The 20418-nt window shown below is 35.9% G+C and overlaps 1 protein-coding gene across 4 annotated transcripts in view; it reads right to left on the bottom strand.

Annotated features, from left to right (window-relative positions):
* The window catches only part of LOC150097613 (papilin-like), a 1184257-nt gene that overhangs the window by 803533 nt on the left and 360306 nt on the right, over nucleotides 1–20418 (bottom strand). For all 4 annotated transcript variants that reach the window (XM_090407770.1, XM_090407771.1, XM_090407772.1 and 1 more), the window contains one exon: nucleotides 14459–14591. In XM_090407770.1, coding sequence (XP_090263896.1) covers nucleotides 14459–14591 — 133 coding nt within the window. The remainder of the gene's footprint in view (nucleotides 1–14458; nucleotides 14592–20418) is intronic.

Genomic DNA, 20418 nt, shown 5'->3' with positions numbered 1-20418 from the left:
TCATCTGTTCTGCATTATTACCTCCATTCTCACTTTCAACGCCACCCTCACAGCTCTCTGGTACAACCTGGCAATTTCTTATCATATCGCTATTTTCTACATTCTGACATTCAACAAAAATATCACACTCACGACCTGAAACACACTTTAATTCCTCATTTTCCTTACATTTTCTGCACACATTCACTCCACTATCATCATCTAACCAGACTCCAACCGCTCTCTGCAAAGCATACATCTCGCAGATAGTACATTGAATAATCTCCTTTATGTTACAATTTTTGAATAAAGATGGCGAACCATTATTACTGGCCGCCATTGTTTTCCTTCTTACCGGAGCCATGTGCATGCTTCTATCATATCTTATTAAATTAATAATTGAAGTAACACCAAAAACACACAAACAGACACACTAAGATACTAAGATACGAAAAGCAAACAAAACTACGTAATATTCAAGCAAAATTGTCAATGATAACTTAAAAAACACTTATCTTATCAGGAGCTCTCAACAAACACTACACACACCACGAGTCCCTCTAGCGGCCTTTATCTATTTATATCCCATCTTTGTTTTCCAAATTTTAAAACCTTACATTTTGCAACATTGAACTGGTAACCCCATTCAATCAGTCTATTCGAGTATTCTTGTAAGGCTACAACATCTGCTCTACTTCTCATTGCTAGTCCCAACTTTGCATCATCTGCAAACAGCTGTATATTCCCATTCAAATCTTTTCCAATATCATTAACATACACGTTAAACAGTAATGGCCCTAAAACAGACCCCTGAGGCAATTCACTAGTGACTTTTTCTATCCTGGAATATTGATACCCCATACACTACTTGTTGATACCTATCAGAAAGCCAATCTCCATTCCATAGAACTAGTATAATATCCAACCCATCCACACTAGTTTGACTATCAACTTGTCATGTAGTAATCCATCAAAATCCTTTGCAAAGTATACTACTGTGTATACATCTCCTGCATCAAATGCTGTTACCTTATTATTATTATTTTTTTATTTTATTATTATTATTATTCATCAGGCCTCCATGGAGTCAAAAGACTCATCGTGGGAGGTCCTTCCTAAGAAACACAAAGTCTATCAAGACTCATCGAGGGGAGTCCCCCCCCCCCCAAGAAACACAAAGTCTATCATCGTACCACTCCTTGAACTCAATGACTGTTCTCGCTCTCACCACTCCATCAGGCAATGCATTCCATGGTTCAACCATCCTCCATGCAAAGAAACCACTCCTCACCCTCTTGCTCACAGTTTCCTTTCATAACTTTCAGGGAGGGATGGCACCTTGTCATCACTCCTTCCCACTGTTCAACCAAGCGAAAGAACTCCCCAGTGTCAACCCTGTAACTACCTCTCAACAGTTTAAAAGTCTCAATCATATCACCTCTCCTTCTTCTATCCACTAAACTCTGCAGTCCACATTCCCTCAGTCAATCCTCATAACTATCATTGTATAGTCCTGAAACCATCTTTGTTATCCGCCTTTGTACCCTTTCCACAGTTAATTTATCCCCTTCAAATCCTGGGTACCAAATCTGAGAACAATAGTCCAAGTGTCTTTAACAAATCCATGCAATCCATCAAAGATAATACCATTGTAAAACCATTGTGTCAACCCAATTCTGGATCCTGATTCTCACCAGTCTTTCCAACACTTTAACCACAACACCTGACACAGATTAGCCTATAATTTGATGCTTGACTTCTGAGACATCCTTTATGAAGTGGTACTATCTTTCCTTTCTTCCACTCCTTTGGAACTTGACCAATGTAAGACTCATATTATGCAAATATGTGAAGGTGATGTCAACTCTCTGGCACATTCCTTCAAAATATGCAGTGATATATCATCAAGTCCCACAGCCTTATTATTATTATTATTATTATTATTATTATTATTATTATTATTATTATTATTATGTAAAACCTCCACGGAGTCTAAAGATTCATCTTATTAATATCAAGTTTGCTTAATTCTAAATATACCTCTTCCTCACTCACAGTCAGACTCTCCTCCTCATTATCTATTGCTCTCAAACTTTCCATGATGTCACATTCACAAAAATGAAAGCCCTTTATGAACACTGCTCATTAAATATCTCCATTATGTCCTCCACAGCAGTTGTCTTTATGCCATTTTCACCATGTGAAAATGGTATAAAGCTAATCAACTAATGCCATCCTACCATAATAATTCTTATTTTTGCTAGCTACATATCGAAAGAACTATCGAAAGATATTTTTGGGCTTCATTAGCTAACTGCTGCTCATACTGAACTTTTGCTACCCATTACCAACTGAGACATTTCCTTGCCCATTCTTTGTATTCCTTATTCCTCGTGGTATTGATTATTACCACTCTTATGTTGCCTCCATAATGCCTTTTTTTTTTCTCTATACCGCATCTCTTCATTCATCCATTTCACACTTTCCTTATTTAACCTCCTGACCTTTGGAATGCATTTAAGCATTGCTTCTAGACATTTAGACAGTTCTTGAATATAACCCAAGCAGAACTTATCTCTTTTCCACCCACTCCTCATTCTATGCTACAGCTGCAAGCTGTCTCCCGAGCTCATAATCACCAGCCTTGTAGTTCCACATATATCCTTTCCTGACAGAAGTCCTCACATGACTGACATTTGTTCTTGGGCCCTACTATTTAACTTATTTGTTAATGATATTTAATGTGATTTACTGGGATCTTCAAATGTTTGCTGATGATGCAAAGTTAGATAGAATTATCAGGAGTAGTAATGATGTTAATTCTCTAAAGAAAGATTTGAATAGATTTTTAGCTTGGACAGATGAGTTGAGTTACAGTTTTAATATTAATAAATGCAAGTGGTATCAGGACTCTGGAACACTTTAGGATACAGAGATATAAGACTACATATTATATTGTATAAATGTACTTCAGGAAGCAGATGAGCTTTGGGATCTTGGAAGATTGTTCCAAAGGCACATTGTAAGTGTTGTAAAGACTGCAGATCGTATTGGTCCTATGACAAAAAGTACATTGACATTGTACTTTTTATATTGAGTTTGTGCACATCTATGTTTTGCTTTGATCTTCAAAACATCTGTCTTCTTTCTATTTAGCAGTTTATTTTGATTTTACTGCGTACCATACGATGGTCACTTCCAATGTTGAAGGTGTTTATAACAGAGCAGTCTTGAAAGATGCTTTTCTTATTGCTGAGGATAAAGTCAATTTCCATTTGGACTTTTCAATGTCCACTTTCTATGTGTTTTTTCTTGAAAAAGGAATTCATTATACACAGGTTTTCTTTTTCTGCAAATTCTATTAACCTTACTCCTCTGTCGTCTCTCATGCCATATCCAAAATTTCCCATTGAGCTTTCATCTGATTGTTATATACCAATTCTAGCATTAAAGTCTCCCATTACAATTCTGAAATGATGTTTTCCTTTATTGTAGAGTTGGGATACATCATGATAGAAGGCTTCAATTTCTTTGTCAGTATGACTTATTGTTGGTGCATAGGCTTGGATGATCTTAAAAGTGTATCTTTTCAAGATTTGAACAACAATACCTGCTATTCGATCAGATACACTGTCAAATTCTGTTATGTTGTTCTTCAGTTTTTTGTTAATCAAGAATCCAACTCCACTGATTCTTTCCTTATCTTGGCCTCTATAATATAGTATTATAGTCTCCATTTTTTAATTGCAGAATTTCTTCACCATTACATCTAATTTCACGCAGTCCAAGAATGTCCCATTTTAGTCGCTTTAGCTCTTTAGTTAGTTCAGTTAGTAATGCTTCACTGCTCAGAGTCCTACAGTTTAATGTTCCAAGGTCTAGTTTCCAATGGCAGCATGGTCTCTACTAGGGATTCTTAGCCCTCTGCCTTCATGTTTAACTGCCTGCTGCCATAAGTGGTAACAATTCGGCCTCCAGGGAATGAGGACCATTTTATTTCTGTCAAATTCATCTTGGAAGGTTAGGCCATAAATTCACCATGCTGGCCAAATGCGGGTTGGTGAATGGCAATATTTTCATATGAGATCGGCAGTCCAAAAAACTGCTGGTCCATGGCTCTTTATTCAATATATTCAGAGCTTCCCTGATATCCAATGGATGGTAGTCGAGGTTCCCCCATCCGCCACCTAGGGGACGTGTTCAGTAGCCTGTGGGAGCCCAGATATATATATATATATATAAATTGCCCCACCATACACAACTCTCTGATACCTATCAGGCAGTCAATCCTGAATCAAGTTGACTAACCAGACATCTAAACCCATGTGCTGCAACTTAAATATCAGCTTATCATGTGACACCCTATCCAATGGCTTTGCAAAATCCAAAAAAAAAGGCAGCATATGTCTTTCCCTCATCAGCTGCTCTTGTCACGTTATTATAAAACATAATCGTATTACTAAAGCAAGAGTGCCCCTTAACAAATCCATGTTGACTCTCACAGATAACATTACCCTCATCTTCCCAACGTTATATATGGTCCCTCAGTAATTTCTCCAAGATCTTAACAAGTACTGTTGAAACACAAACTGGCTTATAATTAGACACATCCAGTCTTCTACTGCCCTTATGGAATGGCACTAGCTTACCTTCTTTCCATTCCTTGGGTACCTTTCCCATAGCCAGACTTTCATTGAAAAGCCAGGTCAACCAAGCTGTCAGTTCTTTAGCACATTCACTCAAAACTCATTGTGAAATACCATCCTTTAGCACAGCTTTACTGACATCTAAAGTACTCAGTATTTTGAACACACTCCTCTTGCACCTCTAAATTCAAACCATGCCCTATGCCTCTAGTATTAAAACCTAATTCTCCATTATGAAATACTCCAATAAAATATTCATTGAACAACTCCACTATGTCCTCTGCATCAGTCACGCTATTCCCATTTTTATTCCACAATGTCATTCTTTCACAATAATTTCTCCTCCTACTGGCTACATAGCTAAAATATTCCAGAGGATTTTCTTTGGATCTTAGAGCCAATCTCTTCTCATATTCCAGTTTTGCCTTCCTTACCATACTATTCACTATTCTAGCCTGAGTCTTATATTCTTCATGCATCTGCACTCCACCCTTCTCCTTTTATCTCTTTCATAACCTCTTTTTTTTACCTGCAGTTCCTCTTTGATATTGTTTGTCATCCACTTTACACCAAACTGTCTCCTCTTTTTCACTCATGGAATGCAGCTTACTATTGCTGCTACCAAATATCCCTTCATAATTTTCCAAGCACTAATGACATCTCGCCTTCCAATTCCTCCCTCCATGGAACTGCTCCAAGTTGATATCTAAGACTATTATAATCACCCGCCTTATAATTCCACATACATTCCTTTCTCTTTGATGCTCCTGCATGCCTATTCATCTTCCAAGTCAAAACCACATGGTCACTCTCTCCAACTGGGGGCAGAACTGCCATCTCAGTTATATTCAGCTCTTCTGATTCTATGACCAAAGTTATGGATTGGTCATAACTCTTTATGACCAATCCATAACTCTTGAACCTCATGTTCCTTCTGCTACATGTTGCCTAAGACATTTATTCCTCAAATATTATAGAAATGCCATTTCCTTATTAATACATGCAGTTTCCTCTTTTCAATTTATACTGCCATAGTTAGAATCTTCCATAACAATTATTCGTTTGCACTTGACAAGGTGAACTGCCTAAACATCTCCTGCTCATCACCCTCTGTGCTCCTTGGCTTGTAGCAACATCCCACTAAATATCCTGTCTTGCCCACCTCTATTACACACCATAGCCATAGCTACACTTTCTGTCATTCCTCCAGGCAAACACTCCTCAGGCATCCTATTTTGCAAACCACAGATCATCGAGTCTTCATACATCACACCTCTTACCACTCTCTTTCTTGATTGCTCACTAACACTTTCTTTATTTGTTTCTCCTACTTACCTACAGTCCTGGCATCTCTCTCTCTCTCTCTCTCTCTCTCTCTCTATTCCAGCACTTCCTCACATTATTCTCATTCCCTCTCTTCTACTGTTTTTATTCTCTCCTCTTCCATCATTCCCATAACTCTCTCTCTCATTCCCTCTCGTCTGCTACTTCTATTCTCTCTCTCTCCTCTTCTATCATTCTCAACACTCTCTCTCTCACTCCTATTCTGATTTGCCTTGCATTCATCACTTCCATTCACTTAATCTCATCTTTCACACTTCTCAACTTATTCCCGAAATTAAATTAAGGGGATAAAAATCCCTTATTATTTTCCAGCCAGTATGCGAAACTCTAAGATCGAAAACTACGATCTAAGAGTTTCATGCCGAAGAACTATCGGCGAATCCAAGCATAAGTGATCACTTGGTAGTACAACACCAAGGCAACTCGAAGCAAAGGTGGAGCAAGCTCCCACATTATCCTTGATATTTTCTCATAATGTAAAAACACATCTCCTAGGAGATGTAATACTGTCATTACATTATGAGGAAAGGTCTCTACCCTGACTGGTTTCAACCTTTTTTGAGGTCTCATCAGTGAGTAGGTAGACCTGGATGATATCAAAGTTTAAGTGAAAAGAACTTACATACCTTCACTATACGAATGCCAGACAGGTGTGCCTATATATATTATTATATATTATATAACTAAGATGAAAAGCCAAACGGCTATTTTTTTTTTTTCTGGCGAAGTTAATTAAATTAAGGGGATAAAAATCCCTTATTATTTTCCAGCCAGTATGCGAAACTCTAAGATCGAAAACTACAATCTAAGAGTTTCATGCCGAAGAACTATCGACGAATTCAAGCGTACGTGACCTCTTGGTAGTACAACACCAAGGCAATCCCTTATTATTTTCCAGCATACTGGCTGGAAAATAATAAGGGAGTTTTATCCCCTTAATTTAATTAACTTCGCCAGAAAAAAAATAAAATAGCCATTTGGCTTTTCATCTTAGTTATATAATATATAATAATATATATGGGCACACCTGTCTGGCATTCGTATAGTGAAGGTATGTAAGCTCTTTTCACTTAAACTTTGATATCATCCAGGTCTACCTACTCACTGATGAGACCTCAAAAAAGGTTGAAACTGGTCAGGGTAGAGACCTCTCCTCATAATGTAATGACAGTATTACATCTCCTAGGAGCTGTGTTTTTACATTATGAGAAAATATCAAGGATAGTGATGGAGCTTGCTCCACCTTTGCTTCGAGTTGCCTTGGTGTTGTACTACCAAGTGGTCACTTACGCTTGGATTCGTAAATAGTTCTTCGGCATGAACCTCTTAGATCATAGTTTTCGATCTTAGAGTTTCGCATACTGGCTGGAAAATAATAAGGGATTTTTATCGCCTTAATTTAATTAACTTTGCCAGAAAAAATAGCCGTTTGGCTTTTCATCTTAGTTATTCCCGAAATATTCCACCTTCTCTTTCAGTCATCCATCTCTCTTTGCAAGCTACCCCATTCTTGCTAGCCATTTCATCCTCCCAATTAAGACCATCTCCGAAAACTTCATAATGCCCAAGATAGTGAGTGGCCTGTGGAATGTTTCCTATCAAGGTAGATTGAGGGTGTGTGGATTGCAGTAGTTGGCTGATAGAAGAAAAATAGAGGATATGATAGAAACATTTAAGTTGCTTAAAGGGGTTTTATAGGATTGATTCTGGGGAAAGCATTCAGTACAATGAGTCATCCCTAGAAGTTGAATAAAGATGTGGTTAGTAACAGTGTGGTGGACTAGATCTTTTGCTTGGAGAGTTTTGAATGAGTGGAATGGGTCTAGAATCAGTTTTGAGTGCTTTGTCTGTTAATGGGTTCAAGGAGAGTTATGATATATTGTGCAGATAATTTGAGTCTCCCACAATGAGTCTTCAGCCTCCATGGAGGTGCCTTTACAATAATAATAATAATAATTATTATTATAATAATCTACTCTACTCCTTATAGTTGTCTCCACAGTTCTTTGCATCATTAGCAAACAACTATATATTCTCATTTAGTCAGGCTCAGTGAAAGACTGGATGATATCTGGGCATACTTTTCTCTTCATGAAAGATAAGGATGTGAACCCAATTAACTATCGTCCAATAACATGCCTACCAACTATGCTTAACCATATACCTCTACTTATCAGATAATCAGATTTATCCAATTGAACAAAAAGGCAATTTTCAAAAATCTAGAGGAACAAAAGACCAGATCCTTATTAATAAAATGATCCTCAGTAATTTAAAAAGATGAAAAACTAACTTGAATAGACTACAAGAAAGGCATGGATAGACTATAAGAAAGCATTCGATTCCCTCCCACACTCCTGGATCCTACAAATATTTGGAATTAACAAAAACATACATTGGTTTCTGCATGTTGCAATGAAATCATGGAAAACAACTTTAATAGTCAATAATCAATGATTCTGAGATATTACCATTAAACGTGGAATTTTCGAAGGTGATTCCTTGTAACCATTGCTCTTCGCAATTTCTTTGATACCTTTGTCTATTATTCTGAAAACAAAACTTGGATATTAAATTCGTAAATATAATATTAAATTTTCTCATCTGTTGTATATGGATGACTTGAAACATCGGCACAGCAAATAGACTTTTTTACTGAACTCAGTTCGTATTTTCAGTCAGTATATCAAAATGGAATTTGGTTCAGATAAATGAGCAATTTTATGTATTAAACGAGGAAAAATTAATGACATTAGCAATTTTAATTTTGATCAAAAGAAACATATAAACGCAATTTCAGCTAATGAATGCTATAAATACCTAGGAATATTAGAAGCTATATTAGAAGCAATATTCTCCACTTGAAAGTTAAACAACAGGCAGCAGTAGAATACACCAAGTGAGCTGGAAATATTCTGAAAACAAAAACTAAATGGATTAAAAAAACAATTAGAGCAATGAACTTTGGGCTATACCAGTGATCCAATACACAGCTTGCATAACAGATTGGACAAAAGATGACCTAGATAAATTGGATAGCAAAGCTAGAAAATTAATGGCTTTGCATCATGCATTACATCCATGAAGTGATGTTGACTGGTTATACCTACCAAGAAAAGGTTGTGCCTACCTATCATGCTGCAAGTGAAACAGACTGTGGAAGAAAAAAAAAATTAGTTTAAAAAGTTACATCAACAATAGGTCTAAACAAATGCTTCAAGCAATTACACAAGAGGACCTTCTAAAAGAAACAGGAAACAAATCTGATTAAAAAAAGGAACAGCAAAATAACTGATATATGTACTGGAAAAATAAACCCTTGCATGGCCATTTTCTTCATGATACTGAGGAAAAAATTGTGACATCTCCTTGCGTATATGTATAATGTTATGCATTAAGGGAAGGGCCATTACACAGACTAGTTTCGACTTTTATTGAGGTCTCTTCAGTGGGAACCAGGCCCATATCCACAAGGAGATGTGTTTTGCATTATGGGAGATACTGAGACAGGAGTGATGTTAGCTTGGTCCACCTTTGCTACGAGTTGCCTGGGGTTGTACTACCTTACCTCAGTCCTGAAGATATTTTCAGGCGCAAACTTTGTTTGCTTACACTTGAATAAAGGATTAAACTAAATTTATTATAGTCTAACCAAGTGAAAAATAAACTTTCAACATCTTTCTCTAAATCCATGGTAATTTAATAAAAAGGCGGCACACCTTTTGGCAACTCCTTTGGTAAAGATAACCTTGCTATTGCTTCTGCCTGGTATCTCCCCCTTCTGGGCCTGGCTCCCACTGAAGAGACCTCAATAAAGGTCGAAACTAGTCTAGATAGTGGCCCTTCCCTTAATGCATAGCATTATACATATCCACAAGGAGATGTGTTTGCATTATTGGAGATACCGAGATAGGAGTGATGTTAGCTTGGTCCACCTTTGCTACAAGTTACCCAGTGTTGTACTACCTTACCACAGTCCTGAAGATATTTTCAGGCACAAACTTTGTTTGCTCACACTTGGATAAAGGATTAAACTAAATTTATTATAGTGAAAAATAAACTTTCTAACCAAGTGAAAAATAAAAAACTTTCAATTTCCTCAAAACACATGGTGGTGTTGGTGGTGTGTCATTAAGTAAAACTGTTAGCTTCAATTCCTCCTCCTCCATTCCTTCTTCACCCAATCTATGAATGATGTCACACTTATGAGGATGAGGTATCTTGATGAAGTATTCCTGATTTTGAGGGAAACTTGGGCCATAGTTTTATCATAAATTATTCACATCTAAACACAAGAAGTAATATTTATTAAATATACTGCCAAACATTTCAGTTTGAAACTAACAAACTATCATCAGTAGCCTGAACAACGTTTTTTACAAGATAAAATGCAAACAATTGAATTATTCAAAATAGTACAAGCCATTTAATGTTAATTCGCTTATAGCATTATGCCTCACTGAAGAAAAGGTTAATCATAAAAGTGATTATAAAATAATTATATAATTTATATTATCATCCAAAAAAAAAAAAATAATAATAATTTATAATATCATCCTAAACAGATCATTAGACAGATGTAGTATCCAGTGGTTTCTTTGGATCTATATTTGTAAATATCACTATTGGCCTTAATTAAAATAAATAAATAAATAAATAAAAAATTAATGTGTTCTTTGGAGCAAACTTTCCCATATTTTTGACAAGGATAGGCAGTCATTCTGATTCAAGTTAGGGCAGTGAAGTAAGGGCTCAGCACTCTGTTTGAATAGGCATTCGAATTTATACTGACATCTGTGTAGAAGGCGAGTTTTAGACCAGAGAATATTGTGGTCTGCCTCTATTCCGTGTTGCACCAATCCAGACTTATCAGATTTGTTGCGAAGAATATAAGATTGATGTTCTTGTATTCTTTTTTCTATTGAATGTCCAGTTTGTCCAAAGTAGGAAAGCTGGCAGTCACATGGAATTTATATATACCAGGAAGAGACATAATTGAGAGTTTATCTTTAGATGGTGGGGAATATGTGGATAGTTTATTAATAGGAATATAAGTAACTACTAAATCATATTTCCTCAGAATTGTTGAAATAGGCTCTGATATGCCAGAGATGTATGGGATTGGAACTCAACATATTGATTCTTTGTTATTTTGGTTGGATTTGTAGGAGTCAAGAAGACTTTTTAAGGCCAATTTATTATTATTATTATTATTACGGGTATCTCCATGGAGTCAGTAGACTCATCGCGGGAGACCCAAGCTAGCAAAACAATATCTGTCATATCTCTTCTTGAATTCATTTACAGATGAAGAGCTCACAACAAAGTCAGGCAATGAATTCCACTCATTCACCACCCTCCAGGCAAAAAACCTTGTTCTGACGCCTTTGTTAACCACACTCTTCTTTAATTTCCAGAGATGACCTCTTGTTCTTCCATCACTATCACACAGCTGAAACATTTCCCCTGCATCAATCCTATAAAAACCTTTTAGTAATTTGAATGTTTCTATCATATCCCCTCTTCTTCGCCTATCAACCAATCTCTGCAATCCACAAGCTCTCAATCTATCAATGTAGGGAGCATTTTTTATATCACTCACCAACTTGGTCACTCTTCTCTGAACCCTCTCCACAGCCTCCTCATCTCCAAGGAATCCAGGTGACCAGACCTGAGCACAGTAATCCAAATGTGGAAGTATCAATGCTTTATAAAGGGGAATAATAACCTCTTTATCTCTGGATGTCAGTGTGTTCCTCAACAACCAAGTAATCCTATGTGCAATCTTGGACACCTTAGCAATGTGTCCTCTGAACTTCATCTCCTTATCTACCAATACCCCTAAGTCCCTAGCCTCATCAATCTCTTGGAGTACCTTTCCATCGATGTAGTACACAGCTGGTAATCTTTTAATCCCAAAATGCAAGACTTTACACTTTTCCACATTGAACTGACATCCATTTTCTTTTGCCCATTTTACCAGCTTATTTAAATCCTCCTGCAAACTTTCAACATCAGCTTGATTTTTTATTGCACTACACTACAAGATAGATCCTAATAAACCACTGGATGCTACATCTATCTAATGATCTGTTTAGTATGATATTATAAATTCATTTTTTTGATGATAATATAAATTACATAATTATTTTATAATCACTTTTATGATTAACCTTTTCTTCAGTGAGGCATAATGCTATTAGCGATTTAACATCACACGGATCGTACTATTTTGAATAATTCAATTGTTTGCATTCTATCTTGTAAAAATGTTGTTCAGGCTACTGATGATAGTTTGTTAGTTTCAAACTGAAATATTTGGCAGAATATTTAATAAATATTACTTCTTGTGTTTATGTGTAAATAATGTATGATAGAAGTATTCCTGAATTATTTCAACTATATCCTCCAAAAGTGGTTACCAATCCATAAGCATGCTTTCTTCTATTGATCATATACTGAAAGAACTGTGTGGGATTTTTTCTTGACCCTGAATGCTAGTTTCTGCTCATGCTGAGCTTTTGCTATCCTTATAAAACATGTTACCTTTCTGGTCTACTCTTTGTACTCCACACAATCAATTATTACTACTCATCATTACTATCTCCATAATGCCTTTTTTTTTTCAGCTTTTATGTCTAATCTCTTCATTTATCCAGTTTATTCTGACCTTATTTATTATCTATCTTGTAAAAATGTTGTTCAGGCTACTGATGATAGTTTGTTAGTTTCAAACTGAAATATTTGGCAGAATATTTAATAAATATTACTTCTTGTGTTTATGTGTAAATAATGTATGATAGAAGTATTCCTGAATTATTTCAACTATATCCTCCAAAAGTGGTTACCAATCCATAAGCATGCTTTCTTCTATTGATCATATACTGAAAGAACTGTGTGGGATTTTTTCTTGACCCTGAATGCTAGTTTCTGCTCATGCTGAGCTTTTGCTATCCTTATAAAACATGTTACCTTTCTGGTCTACTCTTTGTACTCCACACAATCAATTATTACTACTCATCATTACTATCTCCATAATGCCTTTTTTTTTTCAGCTTTTATGTCTAATCTCTTCATTTATCCAGTTTATTCTGACCTTATTTAACCTCATCACCACTGGCTTTTCCCTCACAGAACTCCTAATATTTCTGGTCACCACCATAACTCAGATGATCAATCCATGCCTCATTTTCATTAACTGAATAGAGATTCACCAACCCATGTACATTACATCCTTGAATGAAATAATAAAATCTATGGCTATTGAGCCTCTTAGCTCCTCCTTAAATATATATTCATAAGCCAAGCTTCAAAAGTCGAGAAATTCATTTTTGTTGTCCCTCAAGTGCTATAATCTTCTTTCCAGTCTATATTACTATGAGTAAAATCATCCATAATGATTCCACTTTTCTTATTCACTAGATAAATTTGCCTCCACATTTCCACATAATAAACTCCCTTGTCGCCACTCTATACATTTCCACAAACGTACTTCTTTCTCCTCCAGTTCTGACAACATACCATTCATGAGTTTTGCTATCTAAACTCATCACTGTCATACCTTGGGACACTAACTTTCTTACCATGTTATCTTTTACTCTCCTCAATAACCTCTTGATATCCATTTTTGATTCTCCTTCTAACCATTAGGAAAATTGTTTATTCCTAGAACCATCACCCACTCTCTTGTATCCTTTCATTCCTAGAACCATCACCCACTCTCTTGTATCCTTTCATTCATATCCAATATTCTTGTGATTTCATTCTGCAAATGTATCATCTTCAAATCACTTTCATCATCATCTTTCAAATCGCTTTTATTGCACATGCACTAGTTTTCATTCTGGCATTGACAGCCTCTTTCTCACTTTTATTCACACTATCATGCCATCAGTCATACTCACTTCCCTACTTTTGCTGGCCTGGTTGTCTGAGTGGTTAGCATACTACCCACTCTCCAACCAACAGGTCATGGGTTTGAATCCTGCTTCAAGCATGGATATTTGTGATTGTCTTACCCTGTGTGCTACTATAACCTCTGATGTGACACAGTATAACCTTTGCTGTCCTTGCACCATTAAAACCATAAATCATCATCATCCATACCGTTAATCTTTTTTGTACCAACACTTACCTATTTGTGCTCTGCACTGACTTTTGTCCTTGGTCTAACATTATTTACTCCATATTCCCTGTAGTCTTTCTAAGATTATTAATTTGATTTAATGACTGAATTCATAAAATTGCATCCTTGTGAATATCTTTGTCAAATAAAAGTAGTGGACTGATAATGCTGAATTTGTTCTAATGATTTTATTCTTCATAAATCTTAATTAAAGAAGGATTAAGAAAAGTTAAAAAAACTCTTTGTTAACAAGATTTATGATTAGTTTTTTTAATTATTATCAGAAATACTAAAAATTAAAAATTTAATATTATTTCTGATTTCTCTTTCTCTCTCTCTCTCTCTATTTAGAAAGGCTAATTACCTCCCCCACATGTCTGAGAACAGTCCCCATAATCTCCGAAGTTCCAAGAATAAGTATCAGGTTGAGAAGTGCTAACACCAACAGGAACTGAATATTCATAACTTACTCCTCGGTTCTTTTCCTGATAGAGAAGCTAACAAAAAAAAATCATATGACATATAAATCTGTATTATATCATAAATCATTGAGAATGTTAGACTAATCAGCATAACTTAAAGATTGTTAGACTATCCGTTTGAGCACAAATGCAAATTCAACACTACAAATGGTTTTGATGCTGGCAGTAAACAGAACATTTTTTTATGTTATCTAATTAATAAACTTAATGCAAATATTAGTTTTCAAATTTAAAGTTAAATTTAAGATTAATTCTGAATAATAAACTTAAATATACCTCCGTAGCACAATTGGAAGAACGACGGTACATTGCGCCCTTCGATTGGAATAGGCCTAAGTTCGATTCTCGTCGCGACAGGAGGAATCTTTATCTGGTCGATTTCAATCGATGGTGAGTTAGCCGATCTCATACGGAGGTAGCAGGGTTTTTTCTCCCGGAAACTCGGGTTTTTCATCCCGCATACATACAAATCGGCCCTTCAGAACACACGCAATTTACAGACAAAAATTACTAGTTGTGGTGGTGTTGGAGGTGGGCGGTAGATGGCGTTGATTCGTAGTAGAGGTAAGGTGTAGAGACAGTTGAAGATGTCCTCCCGCGATGAGTCTTCGGACTCCTTGGAGGTATCAGGAATAATAATAATAATAATAATAATAATAATAATAATACACCTGGTTATATAAATAAAAACCAATTAAACAGCAAAATAAAGATAGAAGTTTGTCAGCACTTCACATAGCATCCTTTTGATATTGGAAGTTATTTAGCAACTCAAACTGGAATTAAAGCCATGAAGAAATAAATGATCATCAGAAATGATGCTGGTTGTCACGATCTAATGCAATAAAAGTTCACGTTATAATCATAGACTGGGTTAATCAAACAGAACAGCAACTGAATAACATGTTATAATACAGACTTCATGCAATATTCAGAGTTTTCTTCAATTTGAAACCAATTCACATGTTCAACCAACTACTGTGGCAGCACTTCCTAGCAGCATACAAATGAGCTATGATGCAAGCATCTCTGATACTGATGAATTTCATTACAAAAAAAAAAAAACTATATTTTTTATATATTATATATATCTATTGGTTGATTAAAGGTTGAGCAACATATACCAACGGGCACTGAAAGAAAGATAACAGCTTCTCTGTCTATTAATAACTTACATTTTGATTTTAGACATTTCATGAAATGTGAGGGATATACATACTCATTTAATTACATAGATATGTCATGTTAGACAGATGGAAGGTGTGTGTGTGTGTGTGTGTGTGTGCGTGCGCGTGCAAATGCACCTTGAATGCATAGAGTTGATGGATGATGCGATGTATTAGTGTAATAGCAAAGACAGGTAATATGAAAGAGCAGCAAACGAACAATAAAAAAATTATTAAAAACTGAGCATATAATATAGTGAAAGAAACAGTTCATGGTGGTGTGATTGACATAAGTGATATGAGCATCATGAAATGCAGGAATAGCAAATATGGTATAAATGTGGTGAATGATACACACTAGTATATGAAAGATACGAACAAGAGTGAGGATGATAAAAAATAATTGGTAAGGTCGAGGAACATATTTTGACATGTGCAGACTGACACAGGACAGACTTTAAGAGAGGAGACTGGCAGTTGACGGCATAAGAAGGAAGATGCCAATGGTAGATGAGTCAAAGATGAATGATTGTAGTAAAATGGTGGAAAGTAGTGTAATACTGTATGGGCACAATATAGCAAATAAAATGAAAACTGGAGTAGGTGTCAAAAGTATGTCAAAGAAGAGCAATGATTAGGAAGAGTGAATGTAGAAAAAAAATGAAGAGAGGAAATGCAGAAGAGTAACTATGTTGACAGGAACAAATGTGTGAGGAAGTGTGAATGAGGTAACATGAGATCTGCAAGTGTTGTTGCTAGAGATAGTGAAGCAGAAGTCTATGAGAGGGAGAACTGTGAGTATGTTGCCAAGGCATGATAGTAGTAAGCTGAGGAGAAGAGCAATGACTATGAATGGCATAAGAGCTACAAAATACATGAGGAGAGGACTTGAGTATGTAGATATATGGGGAAGATTTGAAAGCAGGAGAGAACTGCTTGTTACAGATGGTCTAAATTGAAGTGGAGTTATAGTATGAGGCAGGATTTTGATGAGAATAAGAAAGTGTGTGTAGTCAGTCAGAGACACAAAGACTAGATGATAAAATTATGAGTGTAAGATACCAGAATTGGTATGAGATAAATGATAAAGGAGGACAATATAAGGATACAGGAATGACCTTAATAGGAGCAACAGCAACAAAGTACTCAATAATAGGGTAAGGAACTGTGGGAAGGTAAGGAATAGGGTAAGGAGACTGGCAGTTGGAAGCATAAAAAGCAAGGTATTACTGCAATACCATTGCAGTAACACCATTGGCAATACAATTTTACTGCAATCAGTTGAAGATGAATGATTGCAGTAAAATGGTGGAAAGTAGTGTAATACTGTATGGGCACAATATAGTAAACAAAATGCAATTTGAGCAGGTGTCAAAAGTATGTCAGAGAAGAATAATGATAGGAAGAGTGAATGTGAGGGGGGGGGGGAAGAAGAGAGGAAATGCAGAAGAGGGAACCAGGAGAGAACTACTGTCCTTATACACAAATACAAGTAGCATAAGGAATAAGGGTGTAGCATTTATGGACTTGATACAGCAGTCTGCAAATAACTGGCATCCGTGTGATGTGGTGCTAACGTAGAAGGTTGTACTCACAGGAATAGAATATGACTGTTATAGCATTTTTCTAAATAATGTAACAGATAAAAGAGAAGGGTGGGATATTACTGATGAGTTCAGAAGAGTTGTGCCTCCCCCTCATGTGTAACCCGGTGAAAACAGTAGAAATTGACTTTCTGGGCATTCGATGTGAAGTTGAGATAAGCACAAATTAGATATTTATTGGGATAATAGTACAGGTTTGCAAATATACTTGAGAAACGACTAACAAAAATTGCAGAAGGGAAGCTTGTTGAAGAACAAGCTGGATTCAGGCCAAATATAGATGGTCAGGATCAGATTTTCACTTTAAGACAAATAGTTGAGAAATCTTGGGAATATAACAAGGATTTGTATTTAAGTTTTGTTGACCTGGGAAAGGAATATGACAAGGTGCCAAGAGGAAACCTCTTCAAAATGCTACAATTATATGGTGTAAATGGGTCATTATCTATACAGATCACATTATGAAGAAAAGTGGTATTAAATATGATATCAAATCTTAGCTATTATATGATGTTAATCTTAGCGCTTCTCTTTGTGCAGATGATGTTATACTTCTGAATAAATCCAGTACAAGTCTGCAAGATTTCCTGACTAAACTGAATAACAGTTGTAATAAATTTGGTATGAAAATCAGTAATAAAAAGACAAAGACAATTAAAAATAGGCAGAAACATTGAAAATATCAACTACATCCTGAATGGTGAACCTATAGAATGAGCAAAACATTTAAGCTATTTAGGCACAATATTTAGTGAAGATTCATTATGATGGCCAGCATGGGTTCATAAAGGGTAGCAATCTACTTGCATTTTATGATAAAGTAACAAGTATGTTAGATAAGACAGATTCATATACAGTGATATTATTATACTCTGCAAAAGCACTTGATAGATTACCTCATGATAGGTTGGTGTACAAGATGCAGAGAATGGAAATGGATAGTATATTGTTTAAATTGAACATTAACTCTATTAATTATATCAGCAAGTTGTGTATTATGGAGTAGTATCTTAAAAAAAGGAGGATAACCAGCAGTGTGACCCAGAGTTAAGCCCCCCCCCGCACTGTTTAATTTATTTGGTAATGATTCGGATCTTCAGTTATTTGCTGATGATACAATTTGGAGAGATTTATAAGGAGCACTGCTTATATTAACTCCTTAAGGAAGATTTAAACAAACTTTTAGTCTGAGCGAAGGAATGGGACTGTAGTTTTTAATGTTAACAAGTGCAAATTGTTGCATTTTGGAGTGCAGAAGTATAAGGATGTGTATTATATTGATGGAAATGTTCTTCAGAAGGTAGATGAGATCTGGAATGATGGTGTTAACAGTAGAATTAAGTTTAAAGAGGACATTGCAAGTATTGCAAAAACTGCACTGCAAGGCTAGACTGACCATAGATGGTCAATCTGGCCTTGAAGACCCATGTTTTGGATACAATCCACAGGATCTCCTGAAAAAAAACACTATGTTTCACCATAGTAAATTCAAAAAAGAAAGACTGTTTTTAGAATCTGAGGCGGTACTAAGAAATCATCCGAATTTAAATAAATACGGTTACATAAAACTTCCCAAAATTTGGGAAACATTATCAGAGGTTCCACTTTACATTCAAGGCTGCCTACAATTACTCATAGAGGGTGCACCACCTAGATAGGACTTTAGAGTCACTAACGTGTTTCACTTAGTATTGTGTTGTATTTGAGTGTGTTACAAGAGTTATATGTAATCCCTGAAATGTCTCAGTGACTGAGAAGAAACATTGAAAGCATTAAAATTAGTCTTTAATCCTTTCCTAGTGCTGTAAATATTCCATTAAACCTCCAACATGATGTCCTCCCAGCACTTAAGCCTCAACACATGAATATGGAGCAAAATAACATGAAAGGATAAGAAGGTAGTGTGCCACTGTATAAAGCACTGGTCAGACCACACTTGAACAATGGTGCTCAGATTTCGTCATCTAGTTTTCATGTTGATACGGAAACATCAGAAAAGGCACAGAGATGACCAAAGCTAATTATACAAGAATTCTGAAATGTTTGCTGTGGAGCTAGGTTATTAAAGGAATGCAAATTACAGAATTTAGCAGATAGGAGGAAAAGACACAACACAATAGAGATTCTGGAAGTTTTTTCACTTGGTTATACTATAAATTATATATTTAGTTTAATCCTTTATTCAAGTGTAAGCAAACAAAGTTTGGTCCTGTATCTTCAGGACTGGGGCAACTCGTGATAAAGGTGGGCATTATGGGAAGGGTCACTACCCAGACCAGTTTTGATCTTTATTGAGGTCTTTTCAGTGGGAGCCAGACCCCAGAGGTGATACCAAGGTTGAAGCAATGCAGAAGTCATATTTCCATATATGAGTTGCCAAAAGGTGTCACACCTTATTGTTAAATTACTATGGATTAGAGAAAGATGTTGGAAGTTTTTTCACTTGCTAATACTATAAATTATATATTTAGTTTAATCCTTTATCCAAGTGTAAGCAAACAAAGTTTGTGCCTGAAGTATCTTCAGGACTGTTGCCCCAGTCCTCTACTCTATCATATCATACGTCTTCCTCCTATCCACTATTCTTTAAATTCCATCTTCTCAACCTTTCCTCATATTTACCATTCCAAAGATCAGAAACTACCTTAGTCAATCACCTCTTCATCCAACATCTCTTCATCCTTTTGCAAACTAGGTGAGCAAATCTGAGTACAATGGTCCATGGTCCATATGTGGTCTAATCAAGGCCTTATACAATGAAAGAAGAATCTCTTTGCTTCTACTTCTATGTCAGTGTCCTCCACATCATTCCCAGAATCCAATGTGTCGTCCTCACAATTTTGGCAATGTATCCTCTAAATTTTAGATCATAATACACCATTACCCCAAGATCTCTTATTTTATCTACCTCCAATAATATATCCTAACAACTAATAAATTCTACATCCCACTTCAACTGGCATCCCCTCTCCTGTGTCCATTCATTCAAACTATTCAAGTCTTCTTGTAAGGCCACAACATCTACTATACATCTCATAGTTCGTCTCAACTTTGCATCATCTGCAAACAACT

This window comes from Typopeltis vanoorti, chromosome 17 (assembly GCF_054136105.1).
Source record: "Typopeltis vanoorti isolate ZY-2024b chromosome 17, IOZ_Tvanoo_1.0, whole genome shotgun sequence".
NCBI lineage: Eukaryota > Metazoa > Arthropoda > Arachnida > Uropygi > Thelyphonidae > Typopeltis > Typopeltis vanoorti.
The sequence above is the reverse complement of the archived record's forward strand: the minus strand, read 5'-3'. Positions and strand labels throughout refer to the sequence as shown.